The following is a 20862-nucleotide window of genomic DNA, read 5'->3' as shown; positions in this document are numbered from 1 at the left end:
TCCCACTGTTTGTCCCTGGAGGAAGAGGAGGAGGGGAGGAAGAGGAGACAAGGGGAAGACATATATACTAATGTATACATCTATAATAAAAGCTATATGATTCTATAAGACTGCATATACTAACAATACTTATGTACCATTAAGAGGCAGATGTCGTGCAGCATCTTTCTCATCATCACTTTTAATCAGCGTGAGATGATCCGGATGACATTATCATGTTTCACCAAAGCAGGTTTATGCTTTTAAGGTTATCAATAAAGAAGAAATCTGTTGTCGATATCGATAAAACACCCCCCTCTCTGTCAGGCTGTGGTCACGTCACCACGAGAGAGCGAAAGAGGGGCTTCAGCACCGTGGACAGCTCCACGCCAAACACAGGGATGCGCCTCTCCAGCTGCTGAGGACGCTACTGTAACATCATATGTAGACTAAAACAACACATGTTCACCAGCTGTTTTAACTAACACTGTAACTGTGCAAATCATAACACAGTGTTGTGTTCCAGAAATAAAATGGGCTATCGCGCTGGATGGTCCCTCTTAATGTGAAATTATTATATAATGTATAAATGGCCACTGGATCGTTTAAGCAATAATAATGCAACATAGTTGAAATGATTATATGAACGGATAGGCTCGCAATTATTAAAGTCTGTCTCAGAGCAATAGGCAGGTGCCCTTATGAACACGGAAGCAGGTCTTGCTTGGTGCAGACTGTAACTTTGGAAGATATTCATTTGGAGTCTGACAGCTGAAGCCTCATGTCAGCTTGGATTAAGTGTAGACTGTTATCACACAGAACAAGGACTGTGGATTTTGTCAACCCGTTCCTTACACTGAAACTGCTTTAAGAAATGATCCCTTCTGTGCCAGTATGAACTAGAGGAATAATTATAGCAAGCAAAGCCTTTTTCTGTGATGAAAGATGGACTGCAAAAAATGTGATCTGTCCATTAATCTGTGCAGTAACTAGTTACTCTGGCAGATAAATGCTGAGGATCGAAGGCAGTGCTTCCAGTGAAATGTAGTAATGTAGAAATATATTGTATAGCAGCACTGTAGTGGCAAAGATTTTCCACTTTGGTATGTCTTATTCAAATGATTACATAGCCTCATAAAATGTTGATCACTACTGTAAAGTTGGCAGCTAAATTTATAGTTCTAGTACTGAGACATCCAACATCTGTTGTTCCTTTTACACATGTTGAAATGGTGCAAATGTTTCCATTATTTAAATCAGAGGAAAGAAAGGTTATGAGAATCAACTCAAATATAATGTTATATATTACAAATTTGCAGACAAGATAGTTACACATCAATCACAAAGTTGCTGTGCTTAAAAAAGGTTTATCTAACACATAGTTTTTAAAGAAGGGATCATACAGCACTGTGTGTTGTGGATCACGATATTGGTCTCTTCCAGACTGTTACCAAACTGATATACAGCTCCTTTAAACTGCACTGTTTCCTGGATGAATTTAAAACCAGACTCCAGACTAAAGTAGTAACAGTGATGACCACAGATCCAATGACCTTTACTTAAATAACACCAGGACTGGTGGATTTACAGTTTTATAAAATTAGACTTGTATTTTTTGTTATTATGTTTGAACACATGCTGGTGAATAATGATAATGATCCAGAGATAAAGATGTTGTAAGTGAGGGTGTTATTTTTTCCTCCTGGGCACAATGGAGGTTGTGTGGGGGCAGTTCATGTAGGACAAACTGTATGAATTAAGAGCAAACAAACGTGACAAGAAGAGCACTATTATACAATACGCATTTATTCAGATGTACAATGTTTGTCTCAAAATAGAGTGGGCTTGTTAATCACAGCGAGTTAAACTTGTCAGAACTGATGATGGCTGATACCTTTGTTCATCTGGCCATGTGCAAACAGGTCTGCAACTGATCTGCCGTATAATCCATCTTTACCTAGCAACAGCTGTTTGCTCTGACCAAAGCTCAGCAGCACGGAGACACACAGCTGAAGAGCCACAGAAATATCAGCAACATGGACAGTTCGATTCAGGATATCATAGTTTCATTACAGAGCACTGAATCCTTGACTTTGTTTTCATTGATTCTCAACATCCTTTGTCCTCATCTCTGTGCTGTGTGGGTGTGTATTTCACTATAGTGGCCTGAGATCACTCATCCGGTCCTTCCTTACTCCACTGAGAGAACACACGCACACATCAGCGCACAAAACCAACACACACCATTGAGTTTCGTCAAATGAGGTCAGAGGTACTCTTTATCATCAGCTAATTATTTTTCCAGCTCCAGAGACAGACAGTGAAGGAAAGCCCCTGCTTTTAGCTGGAAGATGACGCAGGTAAAGCCAAAGTGACTGTGAGCCACCTCAACAGACACTAATGCAACCAAGATCAATTAGGTGTGGCAAATGGATGCGAAGACACAGGCTGCACTTCCTGTTGATCTCAGATCTCACATTTGTTGTTCAGTATTACATAGATTTTTTGGGCATTTTTTATATTTTATTGATAAGTTATTGCTTGGGTTTGTGCTTATGTTATAGATTTTCAAGACATAGTGCATTAAAAACATAAAATCCGTGTAAAGAAAAGACGTTTAAATAAACGAATATTAAAATCATATTAAAAATCTAAGTTTATTAAACTGAATCCTGTCAAGCAGCATTACACTGTCGTATAATTTGATAAAGAAACACACCATTGTGAAGTAAAAGAGACACATGATGCCAGTGAACAGGATGGATATACTTTCATGTCATTCATCCACCCTGAGAAATCTGTAGCCTGTGACTCTCAGCAAGGATACATGATGGCCTCACCAACCCCCTCTGTCTGCCAACTTCACAAACAAGAGTTGCTGTTAAATAAAATTTATAGAATAGTGATGTTGAATTGTGTTAGCGATACATTTAAAAGTATTAAAAGGAAAATTGATCAAGGGTGAAGAGGGTAAACAAAAGCAACTGAAGTATCCAAATAGCAGAGTAAAAATATGTTTAGGTTGCAAATACATTATAATTTAATATAAAGTTAAAAAAGTCATTAAGAAGTCCGACAACAGAAACTAATTCAGTTGACAACACTACATTGTCTGTAGAATATCTCACTGTATGAATGAGTCAGTCATTGAAAATATAAGTAATACTGGGAAAGAACAGCAAAGGTTAAGAATCTGTTTCATTCATTCATGTCACCAAAGCTCAAACAACGTTGTACAAATGTCACCTGTTATCAGAGGATGCTGTGAAAATGTTGCTCCCGTGTCACTCAGATTGGCATCACCTTGCAGGTGATAGACCGGGGAAACTGCTCAGTGATGTGGGGTGTTATCAGGAAGTTTGAAGGTCACATGCACTTTGTTTCTGAACGGCATCAGAGTGGATGGACACCGTGGCAACTCGTCACTTCTTCCACCCAGGATAACTGACATCACGACCGCCTGTATTCACCAACAGAGATAAATGATTAGGGGAAAGGCAGATTAGACAGGAAATGTGTGTCAGTGATGAATTCATTTTGTTTTTGTATTAAAAGTTTTCTATTTGTTGACCTGCATAAGAGTTTAATCATGTCATTCAAATCAGTGCTGTTGTTCCAAACACAACGTTTGTCTTTATGCAAAATGTGTTAATCTTTCTGCACAAATTACAGAGGTATAACACTGTTTAAAGCTGTTCACATTAACTTTGCATCGTCAGAAGAAGAAAAAGAAAAAAGGCACAAATGGGGTTAAATGTGCACTGTATCACATCACTGCATCAAAAAATGCAGAAATACAGAGTTCAAGAATGGTGTTTATTAAAACATAAACATATATTATTTAATATTAATAAGAAAAGAAAAGAAAAGAAGTGTAATAGTGAAGTGCATGACTAGAACAAAATTTTCAGGCTCATGACTCCAAGAAAGTACTAAAATATATCAGGCCAGTGCAGGTTAAAATTACTCCAAAATAAATTAATGCTTGGTTAAGTTTAGACTTCAGTAGATTATTTGCACTCAGACTGTTGCATGGATGTAAATTATATCTTTACCTTCCCATCCCTTAACCTACTGTTACCTGGCACTTTTTTGGCATAATGTGTCAGTTTCTCATCATCATTATTAGTTATCATGGACATCATTCATCAGACTAAAGCAGACAGAAATATTTCTGCAACATCTATAAAATATTACACTGCACACATGACTACAAAATGGGATGCAGCTAACATTTCTTTTTTTTTGAGTCAGCTGATTATCTCATTAAGCTTTTGATTCATTGTTTGGTCTGTAAAATGTCAGTTAAGTGTAAAAACACCACACAAAGTGTTTTTTTTTTTTAAAAGTCATATTCATCAAGATGAAATGTAAACAATATTATCGCATGACTAGAAAGAAAAAGAAACACTGGAAATAATTTCCAATTATTAAAGTCATACTAAGGATATACTGTATAAGTGCATGAATTATCAGTTTTTTACTGAGTATTTTGGCTCTTTGGCCTGATGATGAACAAACTGCTATGAAAATGTGATGCCAATAAAAGTTAAAGTATTGTCAGACTGGTTCTGCTGCCAAGGCAGAAAGGAGAGAAGTGGCTCATGTCTGATGAGGTCAATCTGACTGAAACATTCATCTAGAAATCATGGAAATATTCAACATTTTAGTAAACAAATACATGAGAGGGTTTTTATTTACAATTATTGTCATAGAGCATCCTTAAGTTATTCTGAGCTGCAGTGATGGAAGAACAGAGTAAAAGCATCGACACTGTCAGGAAACTATTGAGATTAAAGAGTCTTTGTGAAGTTTAAATTAATGTATAACAGTTACTATGACTTTGTATAGTGTGGTAAACCCTGCTCTGTTAGAAGCCATATAGCCTTATCACTTAATTGTAAACTCTTTTGTTCCCGTCGGGATCCTGTAGGAATGATGACTCTGCTTTTTCCAGGTATCTGATTGGTCAGTAGTTGGGCTGTTGACTGATGATCTGATCCTCTGAAGTAAACCTGCGCCGGAGTTAGGAGTTACCATGGTGATTTACCCCGGTAACAAGTGAACCACCGTCGTAGGACTGAAAACTGAGAGATAAACCTGAAGTTATCTCACTAGCCTCAAATCCTGCTCCATAATACAGACCTCTGGTGTCAGCTGCCGCGTTAGTCCTCCTCCTCTGCGACGTTAGCATCGTCCTCTCCAGGATCTTTGCTAATGCTAGCAAGCCGAGTAGCCAACTTTAAAAAGAAGTCAATATAGATGTTGTGTTTGTCCGAATATCAGTTTCTCTGGTATCCTTTTATTATTTTCGCCTTTCCCCTTGCTGTTCCAGCGCTCCAACCTTTGTTTCCCATTAGGTTTTAAGAAGCTCTTTCAGGACCAACTAGCTTTGCTGCTAAATTCCCACGGTCACCACCTGACCTCTGACCTGACTCGTCATCATACACAGCTAGCAAACCGATCATAGTATTTTGAAATACCTTTAAAGTAACTACATTCATTGGCTCGTACTTCAACACATGCATGCTAGAGAAATGTATTTGATTTGATCAAAAGGAAAAAAAAAATGGCAGGATGAGGCCGCGATTGGTTGGGGTTTGTAGCCCCCCCAGAGGTCGGAGGCCTTCTGGATAATCCTTACCAAAGATACTTTATAACAACAACTTTTTCAACTGTCTGCCCTTACTTGGTTTTCCCGAAGCCTGAATGACTGATGTCTTTCCCTCCAGTAATATTCAGGGGCAGCTGTGGCTTGTGTTGACTGTCCATGTTTTATCCACCAGGGGACAGCGTTGTACCTCATGAAGGTGCCGGCTCACAGAGGAAAAGGATAACATCAGCGGTGAGTCAATTCTTCCCTGGGATGTGGGGTGTGTCCTCTCATGCCAAATCTCCAGACTGTGAGTTAGTTCCTCGTGCTTAAGACATGTGTTACATGTCTGTTTCAAGCACAAAGACACTATAAGATATCTAGTCTGCACTGAATCACACAGTCTGTGTGGTTTATATGGAACTATTTCACACTAGCCAATGTTTCCTCTTATTGTTCATATGATGAAAGTGGTGCCAGATGTGTGTTTTAGTAACTTACAATGTCTGGAGCCTGTAATGAACATCACACTGTAATGAGGGATCTGGCAGGAACAAGACCTTACTTGCTGCAACTCCATCTTAAATACATACACATACACACATATACGCACACACGCACGCACACGCACATACTGCTAAAACATTTTGCTTTCCCAACTATTTCCATCAGTCATTAAAGTCGAAAGTTTTCTCTGCGGGAGGGGCAGCGTGTTTTACTCCAAGGGGCAGATCAACCTGGTTTTGACTTGATTTCCAACAGACGATTGAGGGCGCACAGGCAACAGTGAATGTTCATCGATCCGTGTTTTAAAGATGCCACATAAGAAGAGAAGCCATGGACACCATAAAAACACAAAGGAGACAAAAGAGGTAAGTTTTCTTTTTTTCTGTTGGCATACGGGGAACTGGGTCGGACATCTGGTGGAATATGTTTAAAATTGTAATAAGACCTGCAACCACAGTCAGAAGAAATTTCTATGCGTATTTTGTATGTGACTTATATTTCTTGCTGGACGGCCGCTCAGGATGTTTGTGCTTAGAGGCAATGAAGTCAGATATGTTGCATAGCGTTGTATCGATCAACATCAACCATGTCTATAATTCAGTCAATAAACAGTTGTTGCCAGTGAAAGGCTGAAGGGCGTCATCATCAACCTAACCCCGCATCAGCGCGCGGGTTAGCTGGGAACATTCACAATTGTGGTCTATCAAGTTCCTTCTTTGGAAAACTCTGTGTGTGTGTGTGTGTGTGTGTGTGTGTGTGTGTGTGTGTGTGTGTGTGTGTGTGTGTGTGTGTGTGTGTGTGTGTGTACTGTAGGGGTGGTATACTACAGTTTTAAAGCGGAAGAGCCAGTGATTCCTCTAGAAAAGGGTGATTTTTTTTCTGTAAGACTATAGCACAGAGATCTTTGTGTGATAATTACTGAAGTGTGAGGGGAGTGGCACATCAGTGTTTGGGGAGGCATGAGAGCAAAGATCTTGTGGTGAGGACAGGAGAAAGTAGCAGTGCACTGTGGACTTTTGATTTCAGGCCAGTGTTCTCTGCTCCTGTTCCCTCATGGCGTATGCAGCATACTGGATGAGTCTTGTGAGTACATCATTTGTTACTTTTCACCTCCCCTCTCTTCAGTTGGATCCTCTGGCGATACACTTTGTCAACTCTTAAGTCAATCTTGGCAGCTGTAGAGACGCTTTAGCTCTGCTTTTATTGCAGGAACCAGCACAACTAGTCTGAATGTGTGAGCTGTACTGAATGGTCTTAAAACTTGGCATAAGCTGCAGATAGCTGAATCTTTTTTGAAATAAATTACTATAAGGGCTTCGCCCATATTCTGTCATACACAGTATTTATGTATGAGGGCGTGTGAGTGTTTGAACTGAGATAAACTTCAACATGCACACTCAGTTTTGAACTAGTCCTTGAGGTGAGGATCAGATGACACTGCAGTATCCTGTTTTAAGTCATTTCAACTTAATTCAGTCAATGTTAAATGTTTTTTATAATGTAGGTGTATTATTTGAGAGGCATACAGTTATTACTGCTTGTACAAATATGATAGAAATACTAACATAAATTTGACCACATCATTTTATTTAATTCATTTTGGGATATTAAACTTTTACAATCATGTTAAAAGGAAGAAAGGCAAGAGGACGATATAACTTGTACATGAAACATTTTTCGTCTGATGTTAAATGAGTAATCCACCAACACAATAGGTTGAAATTACTGCATCCTGTACAGACATTCCATTGAATTGAATGCCGAAAGCTTGCTCAGCCTTCTAAGCCTTTGCACTTGTAATAACACGCTGATGTGTGTGTGTTTCTGTTTCTATTTGTGTATGTACTAAAAAGGCGCAGCTGCTTCCCAGCTGCATTGGACTTGATGTCCAACGCAGTAGCAAGTCTTCAGTCTATTGCACTGCAGGGTCCTACTAAGGCAAGGTGCAGCCATCACCTCCTCCAGCTGTCTCATGCCCGCACTCTGAAACCTAAATATTGATTTGTTTTTCTGCACACAGGCAGAATCTGTGCAGGACTGAACAAAGGTTTATTTTGACGTAAATGTGCCCAGTGAGTTGCAGTTTTAATGTTCTCCAGTTCACTTTGAACAGATGAAATTGAAAGGACTGGAAACGACTGCTATCTACTTGCATTTCAATAGAATCCCTCCCTTGATATTATGTAATAATATGAAATGCATCAATTTCTCAACCTTGGAATGACTTGATAAAGCAGATATGGTTCTACCATATATGTCAAACACTAACTTTATAACTTTACATAGTTTTCATAGGAAAATGTTTGAAATATTTCCTCATTTCCACACGATAATGACAACTCTCTAACTGACTGTATTGTGTTGTAGAATTTTGGGGACTCAAAATTGGGCCACAGGATTGGAGCATGTAACATACGTGCATTACTGTTGTTGAGTGTGCATTGTTGTCGAGCAAAATGCATGTGCTGGATTGCAGTAGCCTATATATGGGAAGGAAAATCTAAGTTTGTATTTGTCTCCCTCTGCTGAGTGCAGTCATGCTTGAGCTTGCAAACGTTGATTTGTCAGCTGCTTGTCCGTAAACCTGAGAAAGGTGTCTGTGCTCCCTCTGTGTCTGAGGAGGAGGAGGTGACACTAACACTCTTACCTTCTGCCTGTGATCTTTTAAATTCAAGTTACTGATGACCGTGTGCAATCTCATCTGTAACTCTCTTATTAACCTACCACTGTGCTCGTTGAAAGACTTGGAAAATTTGTCATCACTCCGACTTGAGCTCATTTTAGAAACTCTATACTTTATCTTGTTTAGTAAATCTTTTATTGTTACTTGGAATCATATTTATCTTTGCCAGGAATTTGTTTTTATCGTTTTAGAAAATGGACGCCAGTTTCCTTGGATTATTTTCAGGATTTTACCACTAGAAACAGTTCATTCCTGACGTAAAATGTTTATTTTCTGATATATTTTTTACAATGATGTAAAAGTTTAAAGTTATGTATCTGCAAATTGTTGTATAGTTTCTCTCTGGAAACATGTAGGTGATGCAGTGTGTGAGGAGGTGATGTGCAAAGTTTGAAGATGTCTGAACCGCTGTGGTGGAGAGAGCGATGGCTGTAGTATGACATGGGTCTAAATATAAAGATGAGCACCAGTTTAGCAGTAGAGTCCAATTACATATACATACTCATGTTCATACACTGTTACGCAAACGTGAATTACAACATCTAGTATTTCCTAATTCATTTTCATTACACCAACATTATTAGATATACTGAGCTCATCGCTATCAGTTGTTTCTGTCACTATGCTGCTGAATCTTTATGTGCAAATGTCAAGTTACGGGTGAAAAGAACTCTAGCACCACCTCATGCCACACAAGATGGAGGTTCACATGGCTCCTTGGGAGGTTATCGTACAATACATCCACTTGTTGTTTCCCATGGTGCAACAGCTAGTTTTACAGGCTTGGTCAGATGGCACACATTGCCAAAGGTGTGTCTATCTGAAGAGGGAATGTGCCATGCTGTGGGTTATGTGGCCTGTGTGTACATGTGTACACACGTGTGCGAGCATGACCATTTCCATAAGTACATATGCACTGCAACATGTAAATATGTACCTGTGCTGTACATGCTTAGTTTCTTCCCATTCAAGCTGACAGATGTGGGGAAAAAAGATTTTTTGAAAAGCACACTTGTATGACATAATTTCATCGCTGTGTGAACTCAGTGGCTGATCAGATGGAACAGCAGAGGACACTCGGACACTGGTCTGACATTGTGGGTCCCTCAGACAAAAAGAAACAACTGCTGACTCCAAACCTGTCTCCACCATACCAATTTTACTAGTTCCCATATCCCAATATTAATACCCTCGGAAAGTGTAAATAATACTGAATTTAAAAATGTGTTTATCAGATCTATCTGTTCAGATATGACTCAGAGAGGGAGTATCATCTTTTTACGCAAATTACAGCAGTCAGGTTTTAAAGTTCCTTAATTGCCTCCATGAGCTGTCTTCACCACTGTTGACTGTGTTGATAGGTGGGACAGATTAATGGGCCAAGCTGCTATAACTAACTTCTGTGTTGTTTTTAGAACAACATGTACCTTTCTGTTTCACCTCAGGCAGTAATCTTTGCCCCCGTGTTGAAAACCCCTGGAATACAATATGTATAACATGTACTTCAGCTAAATTTTTTAATGAATTCTGTTCAATTAAATGTAATTGCCTTCTGTATTATGAAGATATAAGAAAGCAAATTCTGATATTCTCAGTGAAGCATATAAGGTGTGTTTAAATAGTCTTTAATCATCCACTGATATTAATTTATGTGTTTATGTCTCAATTCTGTAAAGAAATCCAACAGGGATTTGGTTTCTTGCCGCTTAGTTTCAGTGTCATATTACACCCACTGTGTTGTGACCGGGTGTGATACCAGTGAGTCCCAATTTGGCATGTTGAAAGGGAAAGCTCACATCTCCACCTGGACATACAGCTTCAGGTTTCATGTGAGGCTGGTTTAAACATAATTTTCAGGTTCTGCTGAGTTGTGCTTCTAAAACACTCATAAATGAAAGGATTGGCTGTCAGATTGATTCTTCCACAGTGACTCATTCAAATGCAGCATTGTCTGCTCACTCCACCCAAGAACTGCCCAAAGGGACGTGCAAGTCATAGGTGATGTAAAACCTCAGTGATATGACTGGAATTGCACTTTGCACTTGTCTTTAAATGTCACGCAGATGTAATGGCTTCAGTTATGCAATTTTTTCACTCCGTCTTTGTGTGCTTTTTTTCATCAGAAGGAGCAATAGAATTTATTGCAGTCTTTCCCCTTTTATAATTTTCTGTGTGTTCCTGTGTCTTAAAAAAGATCTTGTAGGTGAGGGTTCAGAAAGCCAACACCCATCCCTTAAGCTTTAGCAAATCTGTTTGTCATGTGTTATGTAGAAACACTCCTTACATTCCTGTTTCTTAAAGACACTTTTTGCTGTTGTTAGTCTGTTTTGATATGAAGTCAGATGAAATCCCGTTCGTTTGCCACAGACGGTTTTGTTTGGCTCAGTCAGTGGCTATTTATTGATAGGTAACATTTTGACCGGGTGACCAGATATCACCTCAATCTAATCAATACAACTACCTCCTTAAGAGGTTATATTGAAAGTTTTCAGCTCAGCCGGATCTCCCTTTGCAGATAGATGATGCAGATGTGATATAAAACTAAAGTATGGCCCCTACCTTTATTCTCATAGGCAATTAGTCAGGCAGGATAGTTGCACAAGCTGTGCTTTATTGCTGATTGCACACAAGAGGTGTGTACATAGCTGTGTGTATGTTTCTATGCCTGTGTGTGCTCAAGGCCTGTATATCATTACAAATTTGGGTGTGTGCTTGTTGATAAGTAGCTGAGATAGGGTCTAAAAAGATAAAACTGAGGGTTGTCTTTGGTACACTGTAAAAAATTGTTTTACATACATGCCCATGTGTGCATATTTTCTATGCTTATGTGTGTGTGTGCGTGTGCGTGTGTGCGTGTGTGCGTGTGTGCGTGTGTGTGTGTGTGTGTCTGTGTGTGTCTGTGTGTGTGTCTGTGTGTGTCTGTGTGTGTCTGTGTGTGTGTGTGTGTGTGTGTCTGTGTGTGTGTGTGTGTGTGTGTGGAAGAGGTATCTGTTTCCCTGAGAAGCAGCTCAGATATGGCCCCTCATCAGGTGGGTGTCAGTCCATGGTCAGCTCACTTCCCTTTATAGCCCAGAGAGTTACAACCCGGCCTCTTGTGACTTCCACGTCTGAGCCTTCCCCCTGCCCCGACCACGCCCCCCCTCTTGGTCCCTCTGCCCTCCCCCTCTCTCTCTCTCTCGCATTCCCTTCCCTGCCTGTTGGAAACATGCTGAAAGCCGACAGACAAGGCAGAGGCTGACAGACACGCACACATACACACACACACACACACTTGGAGGCACTTTCAGCCAACATGGGCCAGATACTGAGCTGGATCCGAGGCCCACGGGACAACCCGGCCCTGCAGGATGTGGCTGTGGAGGAGCAGGTGTGTGCCAATGTGTGTATGTCTATGTGCGTGTGACTGCTAGTGCCATGATATGTGCTGAGCAGCTAATCTAAAAGTATCCACGTGTGTTTTGTTTTGTCACTGTGAGCCAGTCTGTAAATGTAAAAGTATATTTGCAGTTGTTTGCTGTTACTTCTGTTACTGTGGTTCGTACTGCATGTACAATGAAGGACTTGTAGAGGAAACACACATGAGGAGGAAAACTATCTTGGCTCTACTCCAAGACAGACCTCACTCTCACTCTGTCTCTGTTTCTGTCTCTGTCTCTCTCTCTCTCTCTCTCTCTCTCTCTCACTCTCTCACTCTCTCTCTCTCTCTCTCTCTCTCTCTCACTCTCTCACTCTCTCACCCTCTCTATCTCTGTGCTGGAATGTGCCCCTTGGTCAGCCTCCATGAGCTCAGTGTGTTTTGTAGCGGTGAGGTATTAAATCAAGGCTGGGGCAATGCCTGCAGTGTTTGTTACCAGTTGCTAGAGGCACCAAACCACAAGGAAAACCTGACAGATCCCTGTTAGTGATGTTGTTTTGAAGGTAATGTGTGTGTGTGTGTGTGTGTGTGTGCAGAGTGTGCTGAGAATATCCTGATTTTATTTTCATAGAAAAAGAACATCGAGGCCTGTTTGGAAACCCTCACAGGAGAGGCTTTTGATTTTTCTGTCTCGCCCAAATAGCTTTCCCCTGTGATAATCTGCAGCATCAGATGGAGCAAACGTAAAGGGTGTGTAGCTGGAATAATTAACAGATTTGTTTTTGTCTTTTTGCACAACTTTAAATTGTATGTACTGTAGGTCATATCCTGTTGCCTCAGCGTCAGTATCTTTTGTTACATTTTGCCTGGCAGGGAAGGTGACTGCGTGTTGATATGTGACAGGTCTACACTGGCTGTCCTGATGTCACTACTTTATCAGGGCTGTGTTAGTTTGCTCTGAGTCACTTTATGTGTGAAAGGTTAAATAGCAAATGTGCACAGGGTGCACAGATAGACCTTTGGATTTTTGGTGGGAGTTTTTTTTTTGTTCTGTTTTGGGCCAAATCTCTGGACGTAGCAGTCAGCCTCCCCCACAACTTACTGTCATCTGGCACCACAATCATTAGAATGACAGGAAATGGCCACTTGGGAAACATATCTTGACTGCATGTGTATTTCCATCAGAAAAAAGTCACAAAATGACAAGAAGACAGTAGTCGAACACTCACACACATGTAAGTATACTTCCTCTCTGTAAAACACGCATATCCATTATGACCTGAGTGGATGTTGTACACATCAGTCTTGCCTTTCATTTTAATAGACAGCAATGTCAGTGCTGCAGCGGGTTTATAATTGATGTCCAATTTACATCATGTACTTAAACTTCATTCAAAACCTACTGAGAACAATCCTCTAAGAGGTATTGTAATTAAACAGTAGCACTTTTTTATACAGTTTTAATGTTGAAAGTTTTAAAGTCTTTTACTTAAATAAAAGTAGCAATACCACAGTAGTGTAGTGAGTTTCAGCTGTTTAGCTTCAGTGTTGTGCTAAAGGAGTTTTTTAAATCGAAAACAACTGGACTAGGTTATTTGTCTGTGAAGACGTTTCACCTCTCACCCAAGAGGCTTCATCAGTTCGTGTACGCATCTGACCAGGCTAGGACTGGATGCGTACACGAACTGATGAAGCCTCTTGGGTGAGAGGTGAAACGTCTTCACAGACAAATAACCTAGTCCAGTTGTTTTCGATTTAAAAAAACTCCTTTAGGATACTATGACCTGGACAAATGAGAATATACACAGGCTTCAGTGTTGTGGTTCAGCTTCGTTTTCAGCATCAGGATGCAGCTGTTTTCAGTAAAGAAGCTTTAAAATTCTACTGTATACTACCTACTCAGCACCAAACAGCAGACAGACACAGTTAGAAACTAGCTGGGGAACATAGTGGAGCATTCAGCAGCTAGAGAGCCACTTATTTCCCTCAAGAGAGGAGAAACCAAACACAGAGCTAAAGGGGAGGGAATATTGGACTTACATTCATCAGGTGGCCAGAAACATGACTCCAAATGTTTCTCCATAACTGCTGGATGTGTAAATAAGCAGCTGTTTTCTAACAAGTTCATAACATGTGAATGTTGTGGTTGCAACCTTTAAGGACATTAGTATTGTCAGCAAACAGTAAAGTATCAGAATGGCTGACAAAATTGCCTCTATTTATGTTACATTACTTATATTATTGACTTATTATGATTAATGCATTATGTAAGCAGGATCTGATCTAAAAAAAAAAAACCTTTCAAAAAGACTACAGGCATGAGGTAATAAGCTGTATTGATGAGAGGCTTCATCATGTGTAACACAGTAATAAACCCCTCAGGCTGTGTGTGTGTTTGTGCCTGAAAGAGAGCAAGTTGTGTCACTGTTTACACGTGTGTTTTTATATGTTGGTGTCTTGTCAGCAGGCTGTGTGTTATTTCCCAGCACTCATTGGGACTTGTGCTGTCAGATTTCTGACTTCACTGTCAGTTTGGCTTTAGCTCAACTGCTGAACCAACCATTGCTCTCAGGCTTTTGTTGTGTGAGTTATATAAAAGTTACTCCGGGAGAGTTTCCAGACCTCTGGGCTCACCTGGGAATGTGCTTGTTGTTTAGCACCAAACTGTTTCTGTACATTTGTTCTGCTGTCTGTTTACATCTGCCATGCTTGAGTAAAGGCTGATGCTCGAAGCCACATGATGTTTGTCCCGGCAAGTAAGGATAGGTAATGAAGACCCATCAGCCTGACGCTTACTGGAACTTGTAATGTGATATAATGATTGAGATTCTTGGTATTATTTTACATAAACACATGAAAGTGGAAAGCTAAAGTTGTTGATGACACATTAGCAAGCTTGTTTAGCACATTGATGCACTGATACGTTATTGTCACAGGTTTGTGGTAAGTAGGACCCAAAAGCAGCACTTGGGAGATGGTGCAAAAGGTTTATTTAACTGAAAAAGCTTACACAACACTGGTGAAGCACAGGGAAACACACTTCATGTAAGCCTGGACCTTAAAATTCATTAAAATTATATAATAACATATATAAATAAAGATAAATATGTAATAGAATCTGTAGCTCAAGCAAGTTTCAAGTCACATACATACAATACTGGAACCACCAGACAACAGGAAAACACATTCAATAATAACGCTATTGTTTGCTTTAAATGTAAAGAACACAGTATATTATCTAAAGAAATGGAGTGCATAGTTGGTCTTTTTTCAGTAGACCATGTTTTCCATGGATTATTTTCCAGGTATGTTTTAAATATGAAATATGAAACTTGGACTTAGGAACATTCCTGACAGAGGGTAAACTATGTGACGGTAGAGAAATGAACCGATAAAAGAAAACAGTTTGTGAGAAAAAGTTAAATTTACCTTGGCGCAGACAGAGACTGTATCTCCCACTGAGTAAAAGAAGAAAAGATCAAATATATTTGCTTTTTTTCAATGCAAACTATGCCTGCACCAGAAGACACCCAGCACACAGATTATATAAAGTATAGCAAATAACAACCTTTTTAAATTAATGTGAAAATGTAATAACCTAATGCACAGGTGGGCTGATAAAGTCCAGCGGAGGATAATGTAGAGCTGATCCTTAAACCTAATCGCAGTTGTAAAGTATTTTATATTTTCAGCCGTTAAGGATCAAAGAATTGCTAAGTTTCCTCCCCTTCCTATTTTAAGCATCAAACAGTTTTGTTTGCTTGGGTCTCACAAACAGCACAGCTTCGAGGGGCACTAGCATGGCTATTGTTCTTTCACACAGGAAACATATTACTGAACATAATATATGAATTTGATCCATTCATTAGCTAATATCACTGCTTATTCCCTTGGAGTGAGCTCTTTTTAGTTCTCAACAAACTGATGTGAAGTCACCTGATGAATGTAAGTCCCTTCAGCTTAGGCTCCAACTCCTGAAAATGTGTTTGAGTTTGTTGATTGGCGCTGATTTGTCTGATGTTACTTGATAAACCTGTTATTTGGTTATAAGCACGTAGGGTTCAGTGGGTTATCACAGATTTTTTTTTGTTAAAAAATCCCTAACCCTGGATTTGCAGTAACTGACTTTTTCACTCACTGACCCTTTCTCTCTGGTGTGGTCGATGTCCACTTACTACTGAGAAAAATATTTTGGTCTTTAGCTCACTGGATGTTTTTATGTAGTTTCATCACCTGCTAGTTGCTATCTTAGTCTGCTTATAATTGAAGTCAGCCAAGTAGTATGATATGTTTTTCAGTCTGTGTGCTGAAACAATTTGTTTGCTGCTGCTGGAAACCGGTTTGGTGAGAGTTGTAAGACTCATCCATAAAAACAATGAGTTAAACAGGCTAAAAAGCTCTAGAGATGCTGTGATCTTTGTGGGTTTATCACTGCCAACGACCCCTTCCACAATACACACAGTATTTTGATTAATTGTTACAAGCTCATCAGATCAACTCCCAACTTGATCTGTATCACTGATTTTTCTATAGGAGCAATAGTCTGGTTGGTCAAGTTATCCAGGCTGTTCCTCTCCTCATTGTTTTTGCACAGTCAGCTTTCACATAACAAACAGGTTTTTCATATGTAGGATGTAGAAGCAACCGGATTCCCTGTGGCAGCCTCTGTTCATGATCAGACAAGACCTGATTCACACACTCCTCTAGAACCTCCAGAGCTTTTTGACTAAACACATCTCTATCCTTTTATCTCCCAGTTCTACCTGTGTGTTTATATCATAAACATGTTTTTTTACTGTGATCACTTGCCAGCAAAAGTATACAACATCAGTCCTTTCCCACAGGCTTAGTTTAATAAACATGATGCGATAAAAGCCTCCCACTTAGTTGGCCTGTGAACTCCTAGAAACAGCATTAAAGTTTCAGACTGGAAACCCCCTCTGTTTACAGTTTCTGAGTTCAGATTGGTCAACCCCTCTGGAAGGGTGGGTCTGCTTTTGCTCATTATTTTTCAGCAAAGATAAGTGTTACCAGGGGTTACCAAGTAAGGCGTTTGGATGCTGTGTGAGCATGCATGTTTTCAGAGAGAAATGCGCCAGCTCTCTCTCTCTCTCTCTCTCTCTCTCTCTCTCTCTCTCTCTCTCTCTCTCTCTCTCTCTCTCCCTCCCTCTCTCACACACACAGACACAGACACAGACATAGACAGACAAATAGACACTTTCTGGCTCTGTTGTGTTTTGGAGCGAGTCGGGGGCAAAGCTGTTAAAGTAGATTCATTATGAAAGGCCTTGGAAAAAGACAAATATTTTTGCCACGGGAATGCGAGGGTAGGGATTGTGCAACAAATTGGAGAGATCTGTAGTCTGCCTCCTTTTCCCTTTTAAGATATTTTTAGACCAATAAGATTTGTCAGACACAAGACGGACTGTTGACCTCGAAGAATACAGAAAAAACATGTACCATATCCATTCGTGAGCTGTGTATCTTTATTCAAGGTGGTGATTCTGTGTTGTAATGATCAGGTTGCTTTGGCTGATGTTTAAACAAGTCTATTCATGTTCACGACAGAAAAGCTTCCACGAAAAATAAAAATCTCATAACTAGAGTTTATTATGAGGAACCTGTGTCTGTCTGTTTGCATACTTTCAAATTAAAATAAATCTCAAAAGCCAAATTCTCGACTAAATACAGATCAGATAATGCAAAAAAATAATACTGAAACTTTTTGTTCTTTTTGTTGCTTCATCATTTGTGATATAGCAATTTATTGTGTGTTTCTTTGCTTATGGCTGTTATAGTGCAGACAAAACAAGCATGACACACATACAGTATATGTATATATGTTAGTCTTGTGTTCATAAGACATAAAACAACAGACTCATACATGAGCTGACAGACACAGTGAGTCTACACAGCAGTTTCAGACGACACACTTCACAATCCTCCATTCATTTTCACCTAAGTGCTATGAGTGTTTTTAGACACAAGGGGGTGCCGTTTTTCAAAGCCCTCCTTTATCAACATTTTATACATATTTGACATGTGTGGACTGTTTTATCTGAGTTAATCAAATGTCTATGGATTAACTGTAAAGGGTCCTTAACTATCAATTATCAATGTGTGTGTGTATGTGTTTGTGTTTGTGTGTTTGTGCAGAGAAGGGAGAGTTTACACTGCTATGTTTTTCTAAAATTCTTACATAACTTCTGGCTGATGTCCAGAAGCTGTGTTTCCTGTCTGCTCCTATGTCCAGGGGCTACTTTGAAGACCCACAAGAAGCCAGAGTCAGCATGTCAGAACTTGTGTTGATGACCCATTCATTTTCTTCCTTGCAACTTTGTCTTTCTTTAATTTACAGCATTTCTTTCTCTCTGCTCAGGCTGTCTTGGGGTGTGGTGTGGACTGCACTCGATGTGATAACCCTCCCTCTCTTCTTTTCTTTCCAATCACATGCACACACTCTCTGTCTCTCTTGTTTGAGTGGCTCTGAGGTCCAGATTCCTAAGCAGTGAGTCTGTCAGACACACCCAGACACTGCCAAACAGCACTGCTGCAGCAAATCCTCTCCTGCCTCATCACTGCTTCATGCTTCAACTCTGCCTCCTTTATAACTCTTCCTGCAGACATTTTGCTGCGGGCCGTCATGTCTGTTAGTGAACTGCAACATCGACCCCTTACAAAGCCCACCCTGACCCAGCCCAAAGTTTCCCTCATGATGACTTCTTTATTTTTCCTGGCAGGCAGTGAGCAGTGGGTGGGTCCTTGTGTGTCCGACTGTCCAATCTCACTCTGCCTGCTCTGTTGCCTTGTGGCAGAGGAGGTGGAGCCTAAGCAGTACAGGCTTGTTGTGCCTCTTCCTAGAGGGCGGAGCAGCAAGTTTTTTCACCACTGGGTGTGTGTGTGTGCGCGTGTATGTGTGTCTGTATGTGTGTTTACAAGTGTGCGTGTGCATGCGTGTGTGCTTGACATACAGAGTGGACTTAAGTGTTTCCACAGCGGGAATCTAAGGTAAACCGGCCTCAAGAGAGCATCTTGGTAGTGTACACAGCAGCTTATATAGAGGATACACACTCACAATCAAACCTATGGTATGTATCTGGACACTATGCTCGCTCGTATATGTAAATTCCTGTGTGTGGAAGGGCTTCCTGTTTGATACCCGTCGAACTGTCAATTTGAAGGCTGTTGTGTGACAGGGGCAGTGGCTATGATCAAACTGTTGGAGGCTTATAAGTCATGTGTCAGCATTAAACAGCAGTTCACCATGTTCAGTGTGTGTCGTGTGAGCAGAAGCTTGTGCCTTTTACGTGTCAAGTTAAGGAAAGTTGGCAAAGATTACTGTGTTACTGTCACTGTTACTTTTATGGACCTTGACAGCAGTTATTGCCAAGGCAACAACAAAAGGGACCAAATAAACAGTAAACAATCAACACTGTATTTATACTGAGGGATACTGCACTCTAATCAATGTTTTATTAATTTGCTGGAAACTAAATTAAACCTAGATGCTCGAAAATAATACAGACACCTCTGTAAGTCAGGATGTGCTGTTTATTGTTGATAAGAGAAAGCTATGCACCTGATATGACAAATATAGTACAAATATAGCAAAATACAAGACCAGTGCTTCTTCTTTTTGTCTGATAACTGATCTTAAATTCCTCTGGATCCTCAGCTATACCTATGCAACTTGGCAATGTGCATATTAGTTTGCAGCAGAGTGCTGAGAGAATAAAACAGGCTGGCTGTGGTGTGACAATAAAGCGTGTTAACAGCACAATATCAGCGCAGATAGACTATTATATCAGGTTTGACTAATGGCATCACTCTCAAGTTTACCCAGCTGTCTGTTAGCTCATGAAGTCTTGCCTACAGCAATAATAATCATCCTTTTGCAGCTCTGCACTGAAACGGCAGTAACACAACAACTGTTAGCTCCCTTGCTACTTTTACACCTATGCTCCATGTTCTTGCCTTGTAACATCGGCGACAGCTTTCCACCATTGAGCTGTACTGATCCACATTATTGCTAAAGTTGCCAGTGCTATTTTAAAGCAGTGGCAGCAGCTAGCTGCTAAGGAGCTGTTTCCAGCCATATTCATATGTGCGTGTTTGTGGTTTGTCGGGTGGGGCCCAGCATTAGTCATCAGTTTTCATAGCAGGGCTGAGCTAGTGCTTTAATCACTCTTGGTGGGTAAGGCCTAGATATACTGCATTGTTTCTCCTCTTTTAATGGACAAATACATTGTTAGTTGTGTGTATCATCACTCTGGTTGTTTTTGTGCTTTGGTCCTGGATCATCTGTGTAGCCATCATGCCCGTGTAAAACGGAACAACGACTCTTACGGTAAACCACAAGCACATCAACGTTTGAAATGGTTTCAGATGGCACCATACTGCCATTATGACCTTACTGCACTGTCACTGGTGTTCCAAGTCATATGATAGAGTCATTAGATCTCTAAAATCCTGTGTCTAATCTTGGCCACACTCACTTGGGCCTTAGCCGGCAGTGTGCCCAGCTCTCCCAGAAAGACTATGATGTAGATGTCCTGTCACAAGCTACGTCAGTCAGTGTAGTCCTCACTGGAAGTTGCCAACAGTTCTTTGGTTCTGTCTATGTGAATGCATAGTCTGTGTGTGTGTGTGTGTGTGTGTGTGTGTGGTGTACGTGTGTGTGTGTGTGTGTGTGTGTGTGTGTGTGTGTGGTGTACGTGTGTGTGTGTGTGTGTGTGTGTGTGTGTG

The 20862-nt window shown here is 40.3% G+C and overlaps 1 protein-coding gene and 1 long non-coding RNA gene across 39 annotated transcripts in view; one reads left to right on the top strand and one right to left on the bottom strand.

Annotated features, from left to right (window-relative positions):
• Nucleotides 1-1626: 1626 nt before the first annotated feature.
• On the bottom strand, nt 1627-5753 carry LOC130178495 (uncharacterized). Its single transcript, XR_008829175.1, has 3 exons — nt 5125-5753; nt 3226-3439; nt 1627-2857 (listed from the first exon to the last, which is right to left on the bottom strand). It is a non-coding gene; the product is annotated as an uncharacterized LOC130178495 (long non-coding RNA).
• A 53-nt stretch (nt 5754-5806) lies between these two features.
• cast (calpastatin) overlaps nt 5807-20862 on the top strand; it is a 35967-nt gene continuing 20911 nt past the window's right edge. For 7 of the 38 annotated variants that reach the window (XM_056390589.1, XM_056390512.1, XM_056390494.1 and 4 more), the window contains exon 1: nt 11963-12129. In XM_056390589.1, the coding sequence (XP_056246564.1) occupies nt 12055-12129 (75 nt within the window). In that variant the 5' untranslated portion in view covers nt 11963-12054. Of the gene's footprint in view, nt 5825-6234; nt 6445-6923; nt 7163-11961; nt 12130-19013; nt 19206-20862 lie in introns of those variants that run through there. The other 31 variants (XM_056390768.1, XM_056390703.1, XM_056390757.1 and 28 more) reach the window with 18 other exon arrangements.

This window comes from Seriola aureovittata, chromosome 2 (genome assembly GCF_021018895.1).
Source record: "Seriola aureovittata isolate HTS-2021-v1 ecotype China chromosome 2, ASM2101889v1, whole genome shotgun sequence".
In the NCBI taxonomy this organism is placed as follows: domain Eukaryota; kingdom Metazoa; phylum Chordata; class Actinopteri; order Carangiformes; family Carangidae; genus Seriola; species Seriola aureovittata.
The sequence above is the reverse complement of the archived record's forward strand: the minus strand, read 5'-3'. Positions and strand labels throughout refer to the sequence as shown.